The 25648-nt window shown below is 39.5% G+C and overlaps 2 protein-coding genes across 4 annotated transcripts; one reads left to right on the top strand and one right to left on the bottom strand.

The window, feature by feature from the left end:
* The first annotated feature begins 1411 nt into the window (after positions 1 to 1411).
* Positions 1412 to 11884, top strand: TOMM20L (translocase of outer mitochondrial membrane 20 like). Its single transcript, XM_073799893.1, is given in 6 exon segments — positions 1412 to 1533; positions 1960 to 2035; positions 7107 to 7274; positions 7539 to 7617; positions 10715 to 10857; positions 11831 to 11884. Coding segments are annotated over 6 exon segments (642 nt in total).
* Positions 11797 to 25574, bottom strand: TIMM9 (translocase of inner mitochondrial membrane 9). Of its 3 annotated transcripts, XM_019923413.3 has the most exons (5): positions 25387 to 25568; positions 22995 to 23083; positions 13916 to 13980; positions 13466 to 13561; positions 11797 to 12466 (listed from the first exon to the last, which is right to left on the bottom strand). In XM_019923413.3, the coding sequence occupies exons 3-5, from the start codon at positions 13952 to 13954 to the stop codon at positions 12332 to 12334; spliced, it is 270 nt and encodes an 89-aa protein (XP_019778972.1). In that variant the 5' UTR covers positions 13955 to 13980; positions 22995 to 23083; positions 25387 to 25568; the 3' UTR covers positions 11797 to 12331. The 3 variants fall into 3 exon arrangements, with proteins under 3 accessions (XP_019778972.1, XP_073656523.1, XP_019778977.1); XM_073800422.1 differs by lacking the exon at positions 22995 to 23083 and having other exon boundaries at positions 25387 to 25574; XM_019923418.3 differs by lacking the exons at positions 22995 to 23083; positions 25387 to 25568 and adding an exon at positions 14560 to 14600.
* Between the last annotated feature and the right edge of the window lie 74 nt (positions 25575 to 25648).

The raw sequence follows: 25648 nt of genomic DNA, 5'->3' as shown, positions 1-25648 counted from the left end.
TTACATGTCACTGTTTACTTGGTCCCTGAACACCCTGCTAGTCTCCACAGTTTCCCTGGCGCCACCCCTCTCCATGTACCACAAGGATTAACTATGAGCTCAGTGGAAGTGAAGGATGGGAAGTGGGGGACAGGTAGAGTAGTTTTATTAGAAGACAAGAGCAGTCAGCGTAGAAAAAGATCGTATGGAGCTGGACTAAACCCATCACCAGGATTCTGAGCTAAATACCACTCCCAGATCACCAGTAACACTGGAGGCTGATTCTACCCTATCTTCTGTTTGTGTTTATAATCAGGTTTTGACAATAGCCCAAGCTCCCAAATAGAAGATTGAGTTATAGGAAGAAACACACAGTACTCAAGAAAACAATTACATGCATGTAACTTACACCGGCTAACTTTTGAATAGTGAGGCCATGGGCTGCTTCTCAGCCCCAGTGGAAGTCACAGCAGAGATGATCATTTTGCTATGCACATGGTAGTAATATCAGGAAATCGTAAGTAGCAATTGAATAACCAATCAAACAAAAAAGAAGGTCCTTACCTAGCTTATGCCTTCTCTTTGGCTTTGTATAAAGTCAAAACTCTGATATTTGGAATAAAGTCTTACTTCCTTTCTGCTATGTCTGCTGAATAAGGCAAGTATTAGAAAAGCATCTAGGCTAGTAAGTGTCATGGGTCTCTTGGAGTTGCTTTTCCTCTGGGACCTTTGGCTGTCAGGCCCGGCCCAGACCAGCAAATTAACGTTTTTTTCTAGGCTAAATCATTATTGTTGTTACTATTATTATTACTTCAACATGCTTCCTACCGCCTGCTATCGAGCTAAGGTGGTTGGGGACTTTGGACTGCTGGGTTCTTGCAGGTGACAAAGCATACCAGGTTGGGGAATACGGACTAGTGTCCAGGTGCTCGGTGGGCAGTTCTGTGAACTAGGAGATGACCAGAGTTATGACTCAAAGTTGCAGTTGAGGGAACACAGGCCTAAGAAGGATCAGTACCTCAGCTAACCAGATTCCCAACATACTGTGATTTGCCGGAATGGGTGTCGTAGGCAGAGGTACTGGGGTGCGTTTGGGTAAGGGGATTTGGAGTACGGAATTTGGATACGTACTCCAAATTCCGTACTCGGAATTTGGAGTACGATCGACCTGGGTTCGAACAGAGCTCTCCTACTCGGTGGTTGTGAGACTCCCACAGGCCTCCTCTACGACCCTGGGTTTCCTACTCTATCCGCCGGCCGAGGTGCGAGGCGTTGATGCTCAGCTCTTCCCGCCCGCTGCCCGGCGCACAGGAAGCCCCGAGGCGGGGAGGGGCGCGGCGCCGCGCCGACGCCTCCTGCCGGCCGGCCGGCCGGGCTCCCCGCGCTGGCGGGCCCGCGCCCAACGCTCGACTCGTGGGACGCCCGCGGCCGGATGCTCTACGTCCGCACAGTTCTCTGCCTCCTGGCGGCCCTGGCGGCCTGTGGCGCCGTCGCCTTCCTCGGCTACTGCGTCTACTTCGACCGGAAGCGGCGTGGCGACCCCAAGGCGGGAAAGTGAGTGCGACGGCGGCGGAGGTGCGGCGGGCCGGGCTGGGAGGGCGGCGGACGCGCTGACCGGGCCGGTGGCGGAGGGGCTGACTGGGCCCACGGAGCGAGGCCGGGCCGCGGGCGCCGCCGCCGCCGCCGAAAGGCCCGCGGGACGGAAGGCGGGGTGGGGACGGCCCCCTACAAGCACGTGCCACGTTTTGTTTGCAGAAAGAAGAGCCCAGCAGCAAAAGGCTGAGGGACGGGGCGCCCAGGGGAAGTACTTTAGCGACGCCGAGGTGGCGTTACAGTGAGGAACCTCCCGCCGATGCAGATCGCGGCTCGGCCTCAGGGTCCCAGGCCGCTTCCTGAGCAGCGGTTTCCCAGCACCGCTCTGCCTGCCCTCACCCCGTTTCCGCTCACCTTACGTTTAGTTTTTATTGTCCGCTACGAAAGGAAAGGAACGAAGGAAGAACCATTCGGGGTCGTGAAAAGGCAGCTATACAGTAAACGTGGTAGGAAAAGGCGCTACGTTTAGTTTATAAAAAAGAAAGAGAAGCCTTTGCCCTTGCTGAGCAGCACCAGACACTTAGAAACCCACGCCGGGCCTCGGCCGGGTGACAGTGATGCACCGCCCACTCCTGTCCTACTGGGCCTTTCTTCTTGCTCAAAAGCAGAACATATCTTCTTTTTCTCCAAAATGGAATTTGATTAGGTATTTTTAAAGATAATCACAATCATCTTAGCGATCGGTCCAACTTAACTAACTCACATCATCTTTCAAACAGAGGGTTCTTAGGTCCTTCTATGAATTTTCATTCATTCAGTCGGTTGAGCACCTCCTACGTGTGAGGCGTTCTAGGTGTGGCAGAGGTTAGCAATGTGGGTGTGGGGGGGGGGAAGACTATCCCCCACGTAACAGGAGCACAGAGGAGGTAGAGGATCACTTCCAGGGCAGGGTTATCATGGAGGTGTTCTACTGATCTACTGCTCCTTTAACCTTAGTGGCTTAAAACATCTTATTTTGCTCCTGAATCTGCAATTTGAGTAGGGCTGGGTGGGAATCACACCTTTCTGCTCCGCTCAGCTTCAGCCAGGTTGACCCCAGGGCTAGGTGCTGGGTCATCTGAAGGCTCGCTCCCTCACACGTTGGGCAGTTAATGCTGCTGGCCACTTAGCTGGGTCTATTGCACAGAACACCTGCACATATCCTCTCCATGTGCCATGGTCTTCCTCGCAGTATGGTTGATGGGTCCCACCGGGCAAGCAAGTGTGTGGTATATTTGTGCGTGTTGTGTGTGTGTGTTGATACACACAGTTGACCCTTGAACAACACAGTGGTTGGGGCAACGACCCTTCCCTCAAAAATCTGAAAATAACTTTACAGTTGGCCCTGCGTATCGGTGGTTCCAAATCTGAGAATTCAACCAACAGCAATTCAACTGTAGTGCCTATTTATTGAAAAAAATCCGTGTATATGTGGATCTGGACAGTTAAAACCCATATTGTTCAAGGGTCAACTGTATATATGTATTTATACATATATTTGTGAGAGAGAACATGTGGGCGCGTGCCAGGTGGTGCCACTTCTACCGCATTGAGGCCCACTCAGTTTCAAGGGGAGAGGCAATAGCCTCTAGCTCTGGGAATATTGCTGTGGCTGTTTTGGAACATGCAGGTGTTCACAGAAGACTTTGGAAAAGAGGTGGCATCAAATGAGTGTGGAAGGATGTGTTAAATTTGGGTCCTGGTTTCAGGGGAGACAGCATTCAGGATGAAGGGAACTGAATGTACATAAAGGTGCAAAATGGGGGATCTGCCAGGCCTATTCAGTAAAGCAGTTTGACAGAGGAGTCCCAGTGGGGGATAGTGGGAGGTGAGGTTGGAGAGCTAAGTAGGGGCCGCATCGGAGAAGGCTTTGAAGGCCAGGTTAAGGAATTCACATTCAATGGGGGAATTACTGAAGATTTCTGAGCAGGAATTTTTTTAAAAAGGAGGAAAGCAAAAAACTTTTTAGGTTACATCAGGCAGGAGTATGCTAGATAGAGTGGAGGAAAAGAAAGTTATTGCAGTAGTACAGGTGAGAGGTAATCAAAATCCTGAACTGCGGTGGTGTCAGTGGCAACTGGTGATGAGAGATGTGAGATAAATTTCCCAGAAAGAATAGATAATTCTTGCTGTCTGATGAAAGGGTCATGGAGAACAGAAGTCAGAGATTTCTGAGGTTTCAAGATGGAGTCTCTTAGAGAAAAAGGTGCAATTGACAGTTAAGAAAGCAGGACAGGGAGTATCCATGGCTGGTCATGAGAGAGATGCTTTCCCTGGGGCAGAGCCTGGGTCAGCTCCATGTCCCTCTCCTTCATTGCCCTTATCCATGGTTGAAGTTACACCATTTGTTTGTGTGATTATTTGATTAATGCTTTCTGTTTATTAGAATCAGCTCCATAAGGGCAGACCTTGTCTGTGTTTTTACTCTCCATTGTCTCTCCAGTGCCTAGAACAGTGTCCAGTACATTGTAGGTGCCCAGCAAATATTTGTTGAATATTGTTTATTGTAGGCAGAGAGAAACAGCTTGTGCAGAGGCACAGACTACGAAATTGCAATATTTAAAGTGTTGTGGCCAGAGAGATAGCTGAGTGGTAGTTTGGTGTCTTATTGTGGAGGGCTTTGAATGCCAAACCGGAAAGTTTTGATATTTTTCTGTCATGGCAGATAACCAGTCATGGTGATTTTATTTCAGAGAATGGATGCAATTTTTTTTTTTTTGGAGTATGGGGTGGAGGAGGGAAGTCAAAGGCAGAAACATCAGTGGCAGTCTAGGTGGGAAATGATGAAAATCTGGATTATTTCAAATGAAGAAGAGGCAGAAGCAGGATTTTTCAAATGTTCTTTTATATAATCCTCATAACCACTCTGTTCTTCTAGGTTTTTGTTTTTTTTGTTTTTGTTTTTGTTTTTGCGTTACGCGGGCCTCTCACTGTTGTGGCCTCTCCCGTTGCGGAGCACAGGCTCCGGACGCGCAGGCTCAGCGGCCATGGCTCACGGGCCCAGCCGCTCCGCGGCATGTGGGATCTTCCCGGACCGGGGCACGAACCTGTGTCCCCTGCATTGGCAGGCAGACTCTCAACCACTGCGCCACCAGGGAAGCCCTGTTCTTCTAGTTTTATAGATGAATAAACTAAGGCACAGAGAGATGTCTCTTCCTACTTCCAGGATCTCTCTTCCTTCTCACCCCAGGCCCTTTTTGTTTCCCAAAGTATGGTCTGTGGTCAGTCTGCATTAGATTTACCTGGGGCATTTGTCAAAATGTAGATTATTTGACCCAAGCACCAGCCATTCTGATTTAGGAGGTCAGGGGTAGCCCAGTGGTTATAGGGGCAGTGATGCTCAGACTTCAGAATTTATAAGAATCTTCTGAGGAGCTCATTAAAAATGCACATTCCTGGACTCTACTTAGACTGATTTGCTAGGTCTGGGTGGAGCCCAAGAAAACTGCAGTTTTAATAGCTCGTTCAGCCCATCCTTTGTGAAACAGTGCTCTCAGACTCTGCATAATCCCTTATCTCCCTGGAAGCTCCTTCCCTTCTCCATAAGTGACCTCAGATGTACTGCTCTAGACCTGGGGGCCCAAATTTTGCCTGCCTGCCAGACTCTGTAGCCTAGATGATCTGTTGGCACCTCAGCTTTGTGTGTTCAGAAGTATATTCATCATCTCATCCCTTGCCACTGTTCCTCCTCCTCTGTTTCCTTGTGATGCTTGATAGCCCTAGGCTCCCTGCTGTGACCCAACTCATCTTGCTTAAAATATCAACCTCATCTTCCACAATCAATCCCCTTGTTTTTCTGTTCTCTATCTCATACCCTATTCCCTTTCTATTTCCATTGCTCCTGTACTACCTCAGACTTTTATCACCTTTTACCCAGGATACTGTAATAATTTCTTAACTGTCTCACTGCCTCTTTTCTTATGCTCTCAGAGTAAATTCCTTCTAAACCGCAGCTGTGTATATGTAACACTTTGCAGTAGCTCCCTACTCTGCAGATGAAAGACGAACCCTCTCAGCTTGGCACCAAGGACTTGACACCATGGGTGCCTTCTGTATTGACAGCCTTATTTTCCTAAGGATTAGAAATAATACATGGAAAGTTTTCAGTCCCTAGCTGGCCTTCAGTAATTGGTAATTATTATTGTTGTTGCTCCATTCACCCTATCATAATCCAGCTACATAAGCTCACTTGATATTTTTCCCTGCAGTTTGGCGTCACTTGTACTTTCTTCATCAGACTTTCACTGAGCTTCTCCACATCTCAAATGCTATCTTTTCTGAGAAACTTACCCTGATCTTCCAACCAGATGGAATGTACTATGAGCCCCAGAGACATTGGACTTTGTTGTTAATGTGTTATTGATATCAAGCATACTTGTCTTTTCTCTTGGTTAGACTCTGGACTCCATGGGGATGGGCACAGGAGTCTTGATCTCCTTCCCCTTCCAGCTCTCCTTAGAGGGTCCTGCTCTTGGCTCACTAAGTATCTGATGAATGAAACCTGTGGTTGTTACTGATCATCAGCATGTTTGCTGATAAAAGCTTAGAATATGATCTCATCTGCAGGTTTATACCATTTAAAAAGGAGAATTCTTGGGGGAAAATAAACAGAAAAACTCTCTGAATATAAAAGACTGAAGCTGAAGTGACTGGCAGTGGAGTTGATACTTTGGGCTAGGGATTGCCCACTTTAGCTTTAAAGACCAGCCCTTGGCATGGTACCAGTGATGATGCCATCCTGTGAACCTCGTCACCTTCATGAACCAGCCTGCAGCAAACCACAGCATCCTTCTGAATATCACCAGCTGCCCGGCCAGCCCCCGCCATGCCCTTTGCTAAATCAACAAGCATGGTTAATACCCTAGGCAAGAAAATAGGTTTGCAACATACAAAGAAAACTACCTTTGTTATAGTTGATTACAGTGTGATTTCTCCTATGTGTACTTAGCAAGCTGGGTAAAATATGAAGTTATTACAAACACCTCAACCAAACTTGAATATGCCATTTTTTTCATCTCTTTGTTTTAGGAGGGAGCTTCAACTTTTTTTTTTTTAATTATAACATGAGCTAAATTTAAGAAATTACCCTAGTCTTCTGACTTTATTTCTCAGAGTTGTTAGATCTAAATGACAATATAACTCATGAAAGTATATTGAAAAGTACAAGAGCTGATATAAAATGGTAATCAGGGTTCCAGGTGTCAAGGGATTAGAGAAGCTGAAGAATAAAACTGGCCAGGCTGCAGCCTGGCAGACGCTGGATATGCTGGTTTAACAAGGTACCATCTAGGAAGGCCATCAAATGTGCATGGTGACAATTCACAGCCATCGCCTGCTGTATATATATATATATATATATATATATATATATATTTTTTTTTTTTTTTGGCGCCTGAAATTGTAACTCCATTTTAAGAAATTGTCTTAAATATAAAGAACAACTGCATTTGTCATGCTTGGATTTAGAGACTAGATTCAAGATGTGCTTTTTTTGGGGTTTCTTGTGGCACGCAGGCCTCTCACTGTTGTGGCCTCTCCCGTTGCAGAGCACAGGCTCCGGACGCGCAGGCTCAGCGGCCATGGCCCACGGGCCCAGCCGCCCCGCGGCATGTGGGATCTTCCCGGACCGGGGCACGAACCTGCGTCCCCTGCATCGGCAGGCAGACTTCCAACCACGGCGCCACCAGAGAAGCCCAAGATGTGCTTTTAAAATAAAAGTTAAGGTACTTCCCTGTGGTCCCTGGTGGGGTAAGACTCTGTGTTCCCAATGCAGGGGGCCCGGGTTCGATCCCTGATCGGGGAACTAGATCCCACATGCATGCTGCAACTAAGAGTTTGCAGGCCACAGCTAAGGAGCCCGCCTGCCACAAGTAACACCCAGTGCAACAAAATAAATAAATAAATAAAATAAAAGTTAAATAATTTTGATGAGTAACCATATACCTTACATTCGTTACTTATTGTTAAATATTCTGTGACTCTTTTAGTTGTGGGATCCAGCAAAGAATGAAAAATTACAACTTTTTCTGCAAGAAGTACGAATGGGAGAACTTTGGTTATCCAGAGGTAAGAATGTAAACATTCTTTTGTAAGCAGTTATTTATGATAATTTATATTTGAGAAATATTTATGGATTAGTATTTGTATGTCAGATAACTTAACTAACTAGACGTGTTAACCAACTTGCTTCAGTTTAAGAGAAACTGTCCCAGCATTTTCACTTTATTACAGTTACAGCTCCACGATGTTACAGTTAGTGTTAGTTTTGGTTGCAGTCTTGGAAGTGGGCAGATGGAGAAGCAAAGCCAAATACAAGAACACCTTATTTACTGTCAGATAAAATTCTAAGTAAATGGGTTTTCCAAATGACTAAATGTTGTATGAATCAAAACTTAAAAAAATTTTAACTGCTTAAGGATACTCCCTGGATATAGGGGCAATTAAAATACAAAGAACCTTTCAGCTTTAACATTTTTTGAGCTGGGATAGTATAAATATGGAGAGGAAAATTATGAGTTATAAATTAAAAGAAAAATAACAATTATTTTATTACATTTTATTTTTACTTACTTTATGTTTAAGAGCTATCATGTAATAGTTTAGATTTAGAGGTGAATGTTACAAATATTGAGATGATGAAAACAAAAATTGCAAACTTGAGTTTTTAAATTTTTCTCTCTCAAAGGTGATTAACATTATTTCTATGAGCCCCTAAATTAATTAGCACTTTTAGGGTTATATACTTCTACTATATTTTACTTATGAAATTCTCATCTTGGTTGCTTATTCTTTAAATCCCCCACCAAACCCCAAACCAATTACATAAGAATCTCTGGGGTGGGACCCAGGCATCAGAATTTTTTTTTCTTTTTTTTAATTGAAGTATAGTTGGTTTACAGTGTTGTGTTACTTTCAGGTGTACAGCAAAGTGATTCAGTTTTACATATATTTACCTATATCTGTTCTTTTTCAGATTCTTTTCCCTTATAGATTATACAAGATATTGATTATAGTTCCCTGTGCTATACACTAGGTCCTTGTTGGTTATCTACTTTGTATTTAGTAGTGTGTATATGTTAATCCCAAACTTCTAATTTATCCATCCCCTTCTCCCCTTTGGTTACCATAAGTTTGTCTTCTCTGAGTCTATTTCTGTTCTGTAAATAAGTTCATTTCTGTCATTTTTTTAGATTCCATATATTAGTGATATCATATGATATTTGCCTTTCTCTGACTTAACTTCACTTAGTATGATAATTTCTAGGTCCATCCATGTTGCTGCAAATGGCATTATTTCATTCTTTTTTTTTTTTTTTGCTGTACGCGGGCCTCTCACTGTTGTGGCCTCTCCTGTTGTGGAGCACAGGCTCCGGACGCGCAGGCTCAGCAGCCATGGCTCACGGGCCCAGCCGCTCCGCGGCATGTGGGATCTTCCTGGTCTGGGGCACGAACCCTGCATTGGCAGGCGGACTCTCAACCACTGCGCCATTCTTTTTTATGGCTGATAATATTCCAATGCATGTATGTACCACATCTTTTTTATCCATTCCTCTGTCGACGGACATTTAGGTTGCTTCCATGTCTTGGCTATTGTAAACATTGCTTCAGTGAACATTGGGGTGCATGTATCTTTTAGAATTATAGTTTTCTCCAGATATATAGGTGTCAGTATTCTTTAAACCTCCCTAGGTTATTACAGTACACTGGTTGAGAACCAGTGTTCTAATGCAATAATTTTTCACCCAGTTTTCTGTAATCTCAGTTTTCTCTACTCCCTCCTGCCACCACCCCATTTTTACTACTTTGCTGCCAGGTAGTTCTGTAGCCGTCTCAGTTGTGTTTATGTCTATATAACCAGAGGGACCATAGAGCCAAAAGTTTTAAGAGAAATTTCTGATTAGCTGATTTGATTGGATTTATTGGTTGGTTGACCTAATTAACCAAACTGATTACTGTTTTTAGGTTACATTAGCTCCATCAACTTGAGAGGCACTATTATATATTTTTCTTTCTTTAAAAGGTTTGATACAAAGTGTTTATTTCCTACTTAGTTATATTAAATATGTCAAAATGTCAACTTCTGTTATTACATAACACCTGAAGAGAGGCAGCACACTATAGTCTCAAGGTTCAGAAAATTAGGTTCTGTTACTAATTCTGGCATTAATTAGCTTTGAAACCTTAAATTATTTCACTGATCTTTGCCCGTTTCCTAAAACGAGGTAGTGAGACTAAGTGATTACATGTTTTAACTTAAAGAGAGACTCTATCATTAATTTCCACTATTCACAAATTTTCATTCTTAGTTACTTTACAGCCAATCATCCTAAAACTCATTTTAAAACCACCTTGAAATCAAAGTTCATAAATCTCTTCTCCTTCCCTGGATATGTAATTCATGTTACACTAAATCTTGTTTCAGCTCGTTGATAATACAGTCTATGTTTTAAAAGTCTTATTTAGCTAGAACATCAAGATGTTTCACCTGTAATACTTCATCGATCACATATGTAGAGTTAAAGATAACTCGTATCAGTAATGGCAAACCCCAGCCTTTTAAAAAAACTCAGTACCTCCCTCTTGCATACCCAAATAGCAGAACGTGAACATTTCCAATTCAAGAGTGCACTTTTAAATAGTAATTTGGGTCAGAAAGTTATTTAATTGGCAGCTCAACATTTTCCCCTTTATACTCTTTACTCTTTTTGTGGCTTGTTCAAATAGTCTTTATTTATTTTTTAACATTTATTTGTTTGGTTGCATCGGGTCTTAGTTGCGGCATGTGGGATCTTTTGTTGCGGCATGCGGGATCTTTCGTTGTGGCATGGGGGCTCTTCGTCGCGGCGGGTGGGCTTCTCTCTAGTTCTGGTGCACGGGCTCCAGAGCACGCGGGCTCAGTAGTTGCAGTGCGTGGGCTCCAGAGCACGTGGGTTTAGTTGCTCCACGGCATGTGAGATCTTAGTTCCCTGACCAGGGACTGAACCCGCATCCCCTGCATTGGAAGGCAGATTCTTAACCATTGGACCACGAGGGAAGTCCCCTAAATAGTCTTTAGTTTGATGTGTTTTTTTAGTTTCAATGCTTGGTGCTTTCTTGGTAATTTGTAGAATGTATACTTTGAAGAACTTTAAAATTCTGCTCTAATCTTATAAATCTGTTTCAGGGGAGCATTGAATGGGGCTTGAACATCTCAGCAATGCCCTTTTGGTGTGTGGGCAACCACAGGAACTTCTGAAAGTTTTCAAACACACACTTCCTCCCAAGGTATTTGAGATGCTATTGTGCAAAATTCCCCTCATTTGCCAGGTAAGCACATACTTAATTATCTCTGTGAAATGAACACTGTAAATAACCATGTTGGGCTTAATTACGTAGAAACAGTGAAGTATTGATATGTGTGTGAATGGCCCAAAGTTTTAAATGAGTAAGATCTCCGAATTTTTGTTTGCTTTTCTTGTCTTCAGATGAAACAAGCTTATTCTTTCATGTTCCTTTGACCATAATGAATTGTATATTTTGTTGAGTATTATACATGTTTCAACATTTCAACTTTAAAGTTAACATTGTTAACACTGTTTATCTTTGTACTTTCAAAGACATCACAATTATTGACTGACTGCAATGTCAACAGAGGTCTATAAGTTAAATGGTATTGTTAGTTAAATGACCTAATGGCTTAAAAATTAGATATAATACAGAAAACTGTAAATTATCAAAGCAGAATAATACTTCTACTTTCCAATAATATGACAAAACATAGAAATCACTTTGGTAAATTTAAACATATAGGCTAGTTAGTGTTCTCTTGAGTACAAGTTTATATTGGTAAATGTAAGCAGACTAATACCTATTAATAAATTGGCTCATGAATGGATATCATTTGATACCAAACTGCTGGGTGTATTTATGCATCAACTAGAGTTTCCTGCAGTGTTTGGATTTGTTTTAGGATTCATTTAGCTCTAAGACACTACTCTAACTTTGGTTTACTTTTTATTACATTGATCACATGCAGTAGCTGAGAGTACACTGTATATTGTTGGTCTGACTTGGAATCATTCATGTTGGCTTCTCAGCTTTTGAATAAAACACAAAGCAACATAGTCTCCACTAAAGCACAATAATCAATTCTTAAACATTTTGCAAGCTAGTCTCAGATGGGATGTTTCCTGAAGGTACATGAAAATGTTGCTAGGATAAGAGTGTGTAGTGCCCACCCTGACACAAGAAGGGAGGCAAGAAAAGGATCGTGCATTAAATGATTTTATGTATTTACCAGCAATTTGAGGCAGACATGAATGAACAGGAATACTTGGAGGATGATCCTGATTGAAAAACATTTCAATGTATCCACAATCCAGTCAGAATGCTATGGTGCTATATAGTATAAACTGCTCAGTGATATTTCCATTTATTTTCCTTTTAGTAATAAAATTTTTTTTCTATCTCATACATGATTGAACACGTATTTTGCTTTAAAATTAACAGTCATAACTGAAGAAACCATGGTTTATTTCTCTAATCAAGTGACCAAGCTGCTGAATCTTAAGGCCTCAACAAGTGTTGCATCTTATTATTTTCATTGAACAATAAGACCTATTTTGATTATTCTGGTAAACAGCAATTTTGTTTCCCCAGTGGTTTCCGTTTGCCAAACAGTCATGACAGATGGTTTAACATGGTGGCTACTGCTTTCATGGGATTCTGTCAGGTGAATCCTCATTTCCAGTGCAACAGTTGTTGGCAATCTTTCATCAAAAGTCCATGCATTAGGACTTCTCTATCGTGGTTGGCCAAGGAGTCCTGCTTTGGCAGCCAGGGCTTCATTCTGCTGAATATGATATTCCTGAAATCTCATAGATATTCGTTGAGTCATTTTTAAATATTTCTGTAAGCAATGCTCTGAACAGGTGGTCTAGAAATAAAAAGATCCAAGAGTCAACACAAAAATATTAATTAAAAGAAATTGCATCTATTCTAAAAAAATAACCAGTGGGTATTTTTCTTTTCTTTGAATATATCTGAGAATTAAATGGTATTAATGAGTAGCAAGTGATCATAGCTTTCAATTGTTAATACTTTCATCCATTTACAAAAATTAATATATACTGAATGCTTACCAGTTTGGAGGTACTAAAAACAATGGTAAGTCAGTCCCTGCCTTCTGGACTAGATTTTCTGCAGGTGTGTTTCAATATTAACTGAAATCCCACATTCCCATCTCTTATTCTGATTGTTAAAATGTAGGCCCAGTATCAGGTTTGTTCTTTTTAATGAGAAACTCCATTCACAACATTCTTAATTTTCAACTTTTTACTTTTTAATAAGACTATTGTACTTAGCATCTCTCAAACTTCATCATTTATTTAACAAACACTTATTGATTGCTGGTTATATGTTAAGTTCTTGGCATGAATATTTATCAACATATTCCACTGGAGGAATTTTATGTCTCTTTTAGCCAATATATAAATGTTTTGAAGAGGATATTAAAAGTTAAGACTTCTAATAGGGTTAGGCAATATGAGCCACCAAATTCAAACTCTACTTTTTCCAAAATTAACCTGAGTTTTCAAGGTCAGATAGGAAAGCCATGTCAAGTTTCTCTAGCCTGGCCATCTTGACTGAAAGCTAATTATTAAGAATCTTTGCTTTGGAACAATGTATTCAGCAGGTCCCAGGCACCTTCTCTAAAAAAGTCTGCCGTAGTTCAGTGTGGCTGTGATATTAAATTTGGCATCTTTAAACTCAGTGCCACGAGTCTGGCTGCTTCAAGTTCCTCTGAGCAATGGAACATATAAAAGGTAGCCTAAATTCCTGTAATAACTAGGAACAAGCAAAATGCTTAGGGGGATCCCATTTATATTGTTTATGATGAACTTAGAGAATTTTTAGTGGGCAACACTTTTCATACCTCTTCAGGTTTTACTTCTCTTGTTGTGAAGTCTTTAACACAGTCCAAAAAGCAGGTTTCTGTAAGTTTATTGTAGGTTCCAAGAAATTCCTTAAACTACAAACAAATCAGAAGGTTCTTTAATATTTGGTTTTTAAAACAAAGATGTTTTAAATACTGATGTATTTAGGCAAAATACCCTGTAATACTTGAAATCAAAGGTTCTTTTGCTACCTTAAATGGGTATAATATGATCTACAAAATATAGTCAGATTTTCTAGTTGAATATTTATTATTTCCTGGATTATCTTTCAAATTATCTGAAAAATGAATATGCTTCATATCATTTAACATCCATCTGTGGAAATGAAATATAAATAGTTATTTTGTGAGATCACTGACTGACATGGTTATATCCAGTAGTGCCTTAATTTTTTACAAAATCCTTTTTCCTTAATTATAATACCTTACCTGTTTTATCTGATCAGATTCTGGTATTTGTGCAGCCATATTCTTTTGGTATGTTTATTAGTCACCTGATTTAAAAGTAAAAAGTTTGTCAGTTTGTATACAAATTTCTTTAGGCTAGTTGAAGGTAATCAAAACAAGCACAGATTTTGAAATAGCACTGAAACGAGTCTACCTGAAATTACTGTTCATATTTTATAAATTTCTGATTATGTAATTATATGCCCCCCCACAATCTCCCAGGTCATTAATAAGAACCTTACAGTTTAGAACTCGATTTTCTTAATGCTAGCTATGAGAACCAAAGGCCCTATCTACATCTCCATTTTTTAGACAGTTTGCTCTGTTACCTTGCAAAGCTACGTATTAAAGTCCCATGCGTAGTACGGCTTTATGGGAAAGAGCTCTCTGGTGTCTTCCTATAAGTACTTAAGTTAACTATCCCCCTGATTCCTAATACAACTTAGATCTGTGCTACTAAAGATCCTTTTACTATCTCTATGTAAATGCAAAGGTTCTATTAATTAACAAACGCCATCCACTTATTAATCAACAACACTCATGAAAGAGAGTTCTAAAAGACTCTAAGAGAAAGTTATAGGAGTTGTGCATTCTACAGTTCAAAAAGGGTAATCACAGAGACTTACCAGAAACTTCTGAACATACGACACTTTTGATCTAACTTGGGGGCAACAGAGAAGTGAAGATAAGGAAGTCAAAGAGTGTTTCTGAATTACTGGGATTTTCACATATCCTAAATGGAGGACCCAGGATCAGTTAATTATGATGTAAGAATGTATCACGTTATTTACTTATTCTATCCTGGCTAGTTCTAAAACAGATGAAATCTCATAAACTGGATGTGTATGTCATTCTTACTAGCTCATCAATTATTATTTAAAGTGGCTGTGAAAAGCACGAAATTTTCATGAAGCTCACATGGAGATTAAGTAGGAAATTCAAGCTTAGGGCAGAGTGTATGCTACTATCGTGAAAGAAAATTCTCATTTTGATTAACAAATACAATCAATGGTAATTCCACTCCAGCATTCCCAACCATGTATAAAACTTTACCCCTTTTGCATTTATTCTTCCCTCCTCTTTTGTCCTTATCCTGTATGTTCACAAGTATTACTGCCATTTTTAAAAAGTTATTTTTTCCACATGCAAGGGAAAGCACCAGTTCTTTTCTATTTGCTATCCTAGTCTCATTCCAAAATTCTGACTGTCTATACTTCAGGGAATCTCTGGTTTAGTAGTAACAGTTATAAACTATCTTTTCTATTAAAATTCTTCGAAATCTGCTACAAACAATGCAGTAGAGGTTTCAGATTAGCTCAACATGCAGGCAACTAGTGTTCCATAAACACCTAAAAAGTTACCAAGAACGCTCTTTATTCCTATTTTACTTCACAGATTTATAAATAATATATATATTTTAACCACATAAACTACCTGAAAAATACCAGGAATTAACTGAAGGTCACAATTTTTCAGGTATTGCTGTGACTATCATCATTGATACGTCCCAGGTAAGATACTTCCATTATATTTACTCTTTGCTCACTTAAGTCATGAAACACTGATTCCACACCCTCCAACTACGGAACTGCATAGAAATACAAACCTAATTATTCCATTATTTTCTAATATCAACTTCAAACTTATTTACAGTTTGAGATCTCAGCAGTTACTATTTTGCTAGATAGATATGGGTAGATATTCATTCAGTAAACATTTATTTAATGTACCAAGTACTGTGCTGTTTATGAAACCAGCCATGCTTCTGAGGTAAGATGAATCTTTATAGCTGCTATAAAATTTTATCACTAACCAGCCAAGAAACAGAGAATCCTGTAAGTATATCATACAGTGAGGTTTAGGATTTGTGCTTCTGGGAAGGTGGGATAGATGTGCTTTTCCCTATTCTTCTCACTAAGTACAACTAAAACCCCTGGACATTACACATAAAACAAACATAAGACTGAAAAGTAGAGAGGAGAAAGTATATTAGCTAGGGCCCTTGGGACCCGAGAAACATCACAGTAGTGAATTCTCTCCCTTGTCTGGGGTCTCATATATCACAAACTTGGAGCTGAAAAAGCTGGCAATCTGCAAATGCCAGTTGGAGTAGTCAAAAAGCCCCTCTGTACCCCCAGCCAAAAGTCTGCCTTCTCTAGCCAAAAGGCTAGGAAAGGGGAAGCCTGCCTATAAAACAGAACTCATTTAAACAATAACTGCTGTACTCCAGGCCAACACAGAAAAAACTGGTTCTCATCCCCACCCACATCAGCATAAGCCAGATAGACTTCCACCCTCACTAGGTTGTAACGAGACACTCCAACTCCCACACCAGAATAGTGTCAGAGAAGGGTGATTAGGGAGCAGGGACTTTAATTCTTGCTGGGCATTAATAAGGACCCCTCCCCCAAGTGTCAGTGGAAACTGCATGGGGAGCCTAGACTTCCACCTCTGTTGTCAGTGATGAAGTACCTTTCTCCCTTCCCTCTCGGGTGGTATCAAAGGAGGCCTAGTTGAGATTCAGGACCTACATACTGCCCCATGGTAATCAGGCCACATGCCCTCCTGTGGTGTCAGTGGAGGCCACGTGGGGAGTAGTAATGAGGCACTCCAGTACTCAGCCAGGGAGACACCAATGAAGGCCTAGTAGAGATCCGTAACTCCTACGCTCACCCAGCAGAAATGAGGAACATCACCCCCACCCCCTGGCGTGCGCGCGAGCGCGCACACACGCACACACACACACACACACACACACACACACACACACACACCACCCACCCTCTCTAGTGACAGAGTGAGGAACTTGGCCTTCCACCCTCACCTGGCAGTAATAAGGTGCCCCCACCCCATGAAGCAGTGTCAAAAGCAGTCAGCTAGAGGAGAAGGTTTAAACAAGATCTAGAGTCTCATAACACAAGATGCAAAATGTCTAGGTTACAAAAAAACAGAAACAAACAAAACTCATTCCAAGAACTAAGATCTTAAGAAAAAAAAGATGTCAAACACTGAGATGAGAGATGTTAGAATTATCTGACAAAGATCTTAAAATAACTATTATAAAAAATGCTTCAATGAATAATTAAGAATGTCTGAAACAAATTAAAAAAATATAAAACTCAGCAAAGAAATATAAGATATCAAGAACCAAATGGAAATTTTAAGAAGTGAAAAATAGAAAAAAACAAAAGAAGCTCAACAGACAGAATCAACAGCAGATCGGAGGGGATAGAAAAAGGAATCTGTGAAGGAAGGAGGAAGATAGAAAATAGAATTATCCAATATGAATAACAGAAAAATAGAATAAAAAAAATGACAGGGTACCAAGAATCTGTGTGACTGTGACAAAAGAACTGACATTTGTTTTATTAGAGTCCTGGAAGAAGAGAAAGAGGGCAGGGCTGTTAAAGTACTAAAATAATGGCTGAAAACTTCCCAAATGTGGCAAAAGAAGAGAAGCTTACACATTCAAGAACTGAATTGCATTCCAAAAAGCGTAAACACAAAGAAATCCACATCAAGATACATCACAGTCAAACATTTAAAAACTAAAGACAAAAAATTTAGTCTTGCAAGATGTCGCTCGCAAGAGAAAAGCGACATCTTCTATGGGGAAAAACAATTAGGATAATAGCAGATTTCTCATCAGTCAACCCAGAAACCTGTATCTAGCAAAAATATCCTTCAGGAATGAAGGTGAAATTAAGACATTCTCAAATGAAGGAAAACTAAGAATTTGGTGCCAGCAGACCTGCCTGAAAAGGATTAAAGTTCTGAGCAGAAAAAAACTGATAAAAGGAGACTTGGAACATCAAGGAGGAACAACATAGTAATAAAAATAGGAACAGGTACAGTACCCTTTCCTTTTCTTCTCGAGTTTCCTAAATTATATTTGACAGTTGAAGCAAAAATTATAAAACTGTCTAACATGGTTCTAAATGTGTATTTTAAATGGGGAGGGTAAAGGGAGGTAAGGTTTTCTCACTTCACTGAAACTGGTAATATGCTGACACCATTAGACTGTGATAAGCTTTGTATATGTCATGTAATACCTAGAGCAACCACTAAAAAAGAACATAAGGAGATACACTCAAAAACATTATAGATTAATCAAAATAAATTACAAAAAATATTCAAATAATCCACAGGAAGGCAAGAAAAGAGAAACAAAACCAGAACAAACAGAAAATAAAATAGCACATTTAAGCCTTAATAAACAATTACATTAAATATAAGTAGTCTAAAGAATCAAAAGACAGATTGGGGGCTTCCCTGGTGGCGCAGTGGTTGAGAGTCCGCCTGCCGATGCAGTGGACGTGGGTTCGTGGCCCGGTCCGGGAAGATTCCCACATGCCGCGGAGTGGCTGGGCCCATGAGCCATGGCCGCTGAGCCTGCGCGTCCGGAGCCTGTGCTCCACAACGGGAGAGGCCACAACAGTGACAGGCCCGCGTACCAGAAAAAAAAAAAAAAAAAAAGACAGATTGGCAGAGTGCATTAAAGAAATGACCAAGTATATGTTGTCTATAAGAAACTAACTTCAAATACAGTGATACAGACAGAGTGAATACAAAAGGATGGAAAATGATTTATCATGCAAGCATTAATACAAAGAAAATAGTGGATATATTAACATCAGATTAAGTAGACTTCACAGCAAAGGAATTTAACAGAGACACAAAAGGACATTAAGGGTCAATCCACCAAGAAGACATAGTACTCCTAAATGTGTGTGCCCCAAGCAACAGAGCTACAAAATATGTAGAGAGAACTGAAAGGAGAAAAAGACAAGTATAGTTTCAGACTTAAACATCCCTCTCCCAACAATTGATAGAACAACTCAACAGAAAATCCACGAGGATACAGAAAAACTCAACAACATTAACCAACAGGATACAATCTACATTTATAGAACATTTCACCCCAGAGAATACACATTTTTTATTAAGTGCCCATGGAACACATACCAAGATAAACCATATCCGGGGCCACAAAGTAGCCTTAATAAATTTAAAAGAATTGAAATCATACAGAGTCTGTTTTTAGACCACAATGGAATCAAACTAGAAACCAGTAACAGATAACAGGAAAATCTCTTTTAACATCTGGAAAATAAATAACACTTCTAAATAATCGATGAATCAAAGAGGAAGTCTCAAGAAACTTTTTAAAAAAGTCACTGGACTGAATGAAACTGAAAATACAGCATATTAAAATTTGTGTGACACAGCTAGATCAAAGTGCCAAGAGGAAAATTTTATAGTACTAAATGCATACATTAAAGAGGAGATGCCTCAAGTCAACTTTTTTTTTTCTTTTTACCTCAAGAACCTAGAAAAAGAGCAAAATAAACCCACAAAGCATGTAGAAGGAAGAAAATAATAACAGAAATCAACCAAAATGAAAACAGAAAAGCAACAGACAAAAATCAGTGAAATAAAGAGCTGGTTCTTTGAAAAGACTATAACAGACAAACCTCTAGCAAGACTAACGAAGAAAAGTCACATATTATCATTATCAGGAATAAAACAAGGTATAGTACCATAGACCCTGCAGATATCAAAAGGATAACAGAACTATGAACAACTCTATATACATAAATCTAACAACTTACTCATGAATTTACTATTATCCTGATATCAAAACCAGATAAAGAAGATACATACAAGAAAACTACAGAAAAATATCTTCATAAAATAGACATAAAAATCCTTAACAAAATAATAGCAAATATAGTTCAGTAATATATATTAAAAAAATACACATCTCTAATAAGTAGGGTTTATTCTAGAGATGCAAGGCTAATTCAATATTTAAAAATCAATAAATGTGATCCACCATATTAATAGATGAAAAAATAAGTCATGATCATATCAATTGATGCAGAAAAAGCATTTGACAAAGTCAGTACCCATTCATGTTAAAAACTGAAAATTAGGAAGACAGGGGAACTTCTTCAACTTGGTAATGTACACCTACAAAAAAATCCTACACCCTGTACTACATAGTTAATGGTGAAAGACTGAACACTTTCCCCTAAGATAGTGAGCAAAGCCAGATGTCTGCCCTTACTACTCTTACTGAATATACTGCTGGAAGTTCTACCCAGTGCAGTAACTCAAGAAAAAGAAATAAGACATATAAATTGTAAAGGAAGAAAATAAAACTGTCCCTCTTTGAAGATGACATGATTGTGAACATAGAAAATCCCAAAGAATCTACAAAGAAACCCTAGAACAAGATAGTTCAGCAAGTCAGCAAGATCACAGTATACAAGATAAACATGGCAAAAATCAGTTGTAAAAACTGTAATTTTCCGTGTTACTGAAATTAAAAATACAATACCATTTATAATCACTCAAAAAAAAAAGATTTATGGGTAAATCTAACAAGGCATGTACAGGTAAATCTAACAAGGCATGCTGAAAACTACAAAATGCTGATGAAAGAAATCAAAGACTTAAATAAATGGAAAGACACATTGTGTTCGTGGATTGTAAAACTCAGCATAGTAATGACGTAAATTTTCCCAAAATTGATATACAGGCTTAATGCAATTCCTATCAAGGTCCCAGTAACATTTATTATAAATATAGACAAGATTATTTTTAAATTTATATGGAAAGCAAATGGACTTGAACAAATTCAAAAAAAGACTAATAAAGTGGGAGGAATCAGTCTACCTGATTTCAAGACTTATTACATAGCTACAGTAATCAATATTGTGTGATTTTGGTGGAAAAGCCGACACATAGATCCATGAAACAGGATAGAGAACCCAGAAATAATAACACAAATATGCCCAATTGATTTTTGGTAAAGATGCAAAACCAGTTAAGTGAAGATAGCCTTTACAACAAGTGGTGCTGGTACAACTGTACATCCATAGGCAAAAAATTTAACCTCAAAGTAAGTCTTTCACTTTATACAAAAATTATCTCAAAATGGATCTGGGACTTAAATATAGAACATAAAACCCATTAAAACTTTTAGAAAAACAGGAGAAAATCTTCAGGCTTTAGGGCAAAGAATTCTTAGACTTCACATGAAGAGCAAACTACATATGTGATAAAGAACTAATAACTAGACAATATAAAGAAGTCTGCAAACTCTATAGTAAAAACACAAATAATCCAATTAGAAAATGGGCAAAAGACACCTCACCAAAAAGATATAGATGGCGAATAGGCGCATGTAAAGATACTCAACATTGTTAGCCGTTAGGGAAACAAATTAAAACCACGATATATAGCATTACACACCTGTCAGAATGGCTGAATTAAAAAAATATAGTGACACCACCAAATGCTGGTGAAAATGAGGAAAAACTGGATCACTCAGATATTCCCTAGTGGTAATGTGAAATCATATAGCCACTGTGGTAAACAGTTTGGCACTATGTTAAAAACCTAAATGTACAACTATCATATCACACAGCAATTGCATCCCTGGGCATTTTTCACAGAAAAATGAAAACTTATGTTCCCACAAAAACCTGTACATGAATGTTTATATACACTTTATTCATAACAGTCAAAAACTGGAAGCAATCCAGATGTTCTTCAACAGGTGAATGATTAAACAAACCGGTACACCCACACCATAGAATACTACTCAGCAATAAAAAGGAATGAGGTACTGATACACACAACAGCCTGGATGAAACTCTAGAGGATTATGCTGAGTGAAAAGCCAATCCCACAAGGTTATATACTATATGATTCCATTTATATAACATTCTTGTAATGACAAAGTTACAGAAATGGGGAACTTAGTAGTGGTTGCCAGGGGTCGAGGAGGGGGTAGGGGAGGAGGAAAGTAGGTGTTACTATAAAAAGGCAACATGAGACTTTTGAAATGGAAATGTCCTGTACTTTGACTGTAATAACATCAGTATCCTGGTTGTGATATTGTACTACAGTTTTGTAAGATGCTACCATTGTGGAAAGCTAGGTAGATGACACAAGGGAGCTCTATTTTTTCTTACAACTGCATGTGAATCTACAATAATCTCAAAAAGTTTGAGGTTGCCCAGCTTTCTAATCCCTGCCAAAGAACAAGGTACAGTGTGCATTGTGGTAAATGTTAGCAAATGTTCAGAACTAGAGTTCTTTTGGCTTCCTACTCAGAAAACAGCCTGAAAAGATCCAAGAACTGGTAAGATAACTTTTGTGGTTAGGTGTTAAAAGAAAACTTTGTGGGAACTTAAAAAAAAAAAACAAAAAACAAGAGCAATAAAACAGGAATTAAAGGAACCTGGTTCACCAGCAGGCCTCTAGCTGAAAGCACAAAAGGTTATCCAAAGACCTGTTCATGTTTGCTAATTATAATGCCAAAATCAGCTTCTTTTTCCTGTTCCTATCCTAGTATTTCTTCAGGTTAAAATTCACGTATAATATGACTTTTTCAAGCAGAGGTCAGAGAGGCAGAAAGTATAAAATCTTTAAATGTTGTGTAACACTGCTGACTCTACCTCACTTCCCTCTTGGTATACAACTCATAGTGACAAATGATGATTGTTATTGGGAAGTCTTTGAAGAGATATAGATGAGGAGCACCCCCAAATGTTGTTTGTATGAATTTTTTTGATATTGTCTTTTTTTTTTAAACCTAAGTGAAGGCAGTTGTTCCTAGAAAATACTGGAGACGGTTGAGTGAATAGATGATTTTCAAATTTACTTGCTAGTTTGTGTCTTCTGAGTCTTCCAGCATTCTATCTTGCAGTTATTTAATCATTAGTTATGTTGACTGACAAAGTCCAACAGCCATACAAACCACCTGATAGTGAGAAGCGGTAGAAGCAATGTGGCTGCCCTTTTATTAGGTCCTAATTACCAGATATTACAAGCAAATGTTTGTTACTGTAGAGGCAAATATCCAATCAGGGGATACCTTCTGGTTATATCCCTGAAACCTGAAGAGGGAGGGAAGGGATAGAGAGTTCTAGCATCTCTGGCTTGGGCCTTAGGAATGATTACAGCAATGCTAAGTAATTTTTGTGTCAAACAAAATGTATCATAAAACCAGGGAACTTAAGAGAATTGTTAGTCATCAAGCTCAAACCTTTTCTGATGCATGAGTTTCCTTTCTGTTCTGGAAAAGTCGTTGTCCAACCTTTGCTTGAATGTCTCCAGTGAGGCCTGATTTCTCACCTGAAAAATGAGGGGATTACAGTATGACTGCTGAGGCCCCTTCAAGCTCTAAGCCTGTTCGATGAAATCTAAACTTCTGCTGGCTAAGTCATTTTTTGAAAAGCCTTTTCCTTTTCAATAAGTGAAATTAGTTTCCTCAATCTGTTCTGAGGTTACAGTTATTTAGCATATGTGTTATTATGTATTAAAAAATACTTAATATCCTGTTTTGCCATGTAATATGTATGTTCAGGTGAACATACAAGGACAAACAATTCCCAGAAATTTCTGAGTATTAAAAAAAATAAACTAATCAGGATGTGGTGGGAAGATACCCTCTATTTAGTCTTTAGAATCATATGCAGATTTCTACCAGGTCTGGAGCCAAATTTCTAATTCTGTTCAAACTTAGTTTACAATAAGTGATTCTTCTGATGTCCTTGGCCACTATCACTATAACTGATCCTGGCCGCAGCATGGCTGGTACTGGTAATTGGTAATCTTGTGATTCAGGCAAGGATCATGAATGGATGATAAAACTACTGGGTGATAGGTTGGGGAACAGGATATATGCATTGTATCAAAGCATCTCCACAGGTTACTTATCACAAAAAGAAAACTGTCCCTTTACATTGGGAAGATCTGCCAGTCACCACCTTAACCAGTGTGGTACCACCTATGTGCTATTCTTGCCAAAAATGTTTTATGTGATTGATTATGAGGGAATAATTAGGAACAGCCACAATTTGGGACTATGTGTAAGATGACTAGACTGGTCTTTTCTAAAAAAGTCATAAAGAAAAGGAGTAGAAAGGGCTGTTCTAGAATATGACTAAAGAATTAAGATAACTAAACAGTTGTGAACTTTGGAACTCCAAACCATTTTTGAGTTTTAAAAATAAAGACTTTTTGGGATAATTGGAGAAATATGAATATGTTATCTTAGGTGTGATAGTCATATTGTGGCTATGTAACAATATGTTCTTAAGGAGATACATGCTGAAGAAATAAGGGTTAAAGGTCATGATGTCTGCAACTTGTAAGTGGTTCAGCAAAAAAAACCTGTATATCTCTCTGTATATGTATATATAGAGATATGAGAGTGGGAAAGAGAAAGGAAATAAGTAAAAGTGTTAACAACAAACAAATGAAAGAACAATCCTGTGAGCCATGTTTTTTGTTCCCGGGCTATCTGTTCTTTATTTGATAGGTCAGATGTCTAAACTGATCTGAACTAACTTGCTAGATTGACATAAAATAGGACTCTACCACATGTCCCTTTACTTTAGATCATTTGCAGCAGCTTTACGAAATTGTGCCTGATTAACTGGCAACCCTAACTTAATCAGAACAAAACATTCTTTTGAAAGATCACTGCATACTCCTTTTGGGTTTAAAGGATGGCTTCAAGGCCTTAAAGGATGAGCCTATGAGCACTGGACTAGATGGGGGCAAGATTACTTGGGTTTTAATCCCAGCTCTGATTGAAGAGTTGTAAGATCCAAAACAAGTCACATTTTTAATGAGTTTCTACACCTACGAGCACACCTTAGAGGGGAAAGGTCACTTTTTCTTTTACATCTAAGTTTCACCTAGAAAATAAGGGAGATAAATCATCTCAAAAGTCTCTTACAGCTCTGACACTGTCATTATATCTTTTAATTTACATAAATTATAAAACATTGTGAACAGATAACTACCTAAAAGCCTGGTAATGAAGGAAATGTAACTGAAATACAGAAACTCATCAAGATTTAAAAGGTTCTCTAAAGCTGAGCCCTTAAGGTCTCTTTTAATTCTAGGATTTCTTCTATCAAAGTAGACAGCTGAGATGTAAAAATAAATAAAAATTTGTTATTTAACCTTTACATCAGATTACATTTTTTGCTTTGATTAATCTTTTAGTAATGCGTAAAGGGAAACGTTTAAGTAATGCATCCTCGAAAATCAGCAAATCAGATAAGGTGTGTTGGCCCTGGTCTTCTGTCTAGAGAGAATTTTTCAGTTAAAGGAGGGTTCAGCTCAAGGTCACAGGGTGGATGCCTTACAGTCTAACTCACTGTCCCAAAACAAGACCCCGACTCCCCAAACTTGGGTTGAAGGTGGCTCAGAGCCTCGTATTCGACCCTCGCCACAGTGATGACACTGTTCCAAGGCAGGTCCCAAACCCGCTCTGGGGACGCGTTGCCCGGCTCCGCAGCCCCCGCATAGCACCAGGTAACCGCGGCGGCCTCCTTCAGAGACCCTGCCACCTTTCCCGAGCGTAGCTTGCAGCCCCCCGCCTGGAAACCCAGGATTCTGTGGACAGAGAAAAGAGACCATACTTAAGGACAGACTCTCGCATCCGACACCAGTAGGAGGCTGCGGGGCTCCGCTGCCAGTCGAGTCTGGGGGCGGAGGATCTGGGTCAGGGCCGGCGCCGCAGCCGCTGGATGAAGGAGAACACGTGGGAATGGCGATGTCAAATAGCTCTTATACCCTACTTCACCGATTCGTTATAACGCCGGAAACTCTAGAGGAAAAAGCCGATATCATAAACAAATTTTAAAATCCCCTGAAAATTGATTTTTTGATTGTCTGCTTAGA

This window comes from Tursiops truncatus, chromosome 2 (genome assembly GCF_011762595.2).
Source record: "Tursiops truncatus isolate mTurTru1 chromosome 2, mTurTru1.mat.Y, whole genome shotgun sequence".
NCBI classification, from domain to species: domain Eukaryota; kingdom Metazoa; phylum Chordata; class Mammalia; order Artiodactyla; family Delphinidae; genus Tursiops; species Tursiops truncatus.
The sequence above is the reverse complement of the archived record's forward strand: the minus strand, read 5'-3'. Positions and strand labels throughout refer to the sequence as shown.

Excerpts from the sequence above, each read along its gene's own strand:
- TIMM9 (XM_073800422.1), bottom strand. The coding sequence starts at position 13,954 with ATGGCTGCACAAATACCAGAATCTGATCAGATAAAACAG. Across the intron at positions 13,562-13,915 it reads AATCTGATCAGATAAAACAG|TTTAAGGAATTTCTTGGAAC; the intron begins GTAAGGTATTAT and ends ATTTGTTTGTAG. Across the intron at positions 12,467-13,465 it reads GAGAAGTAAAACCTGAAGAG|ACCACCTGTTCAGAGCATTG; the intron begins GTATGAAAAGTG and ends TTTTATTTCTAG.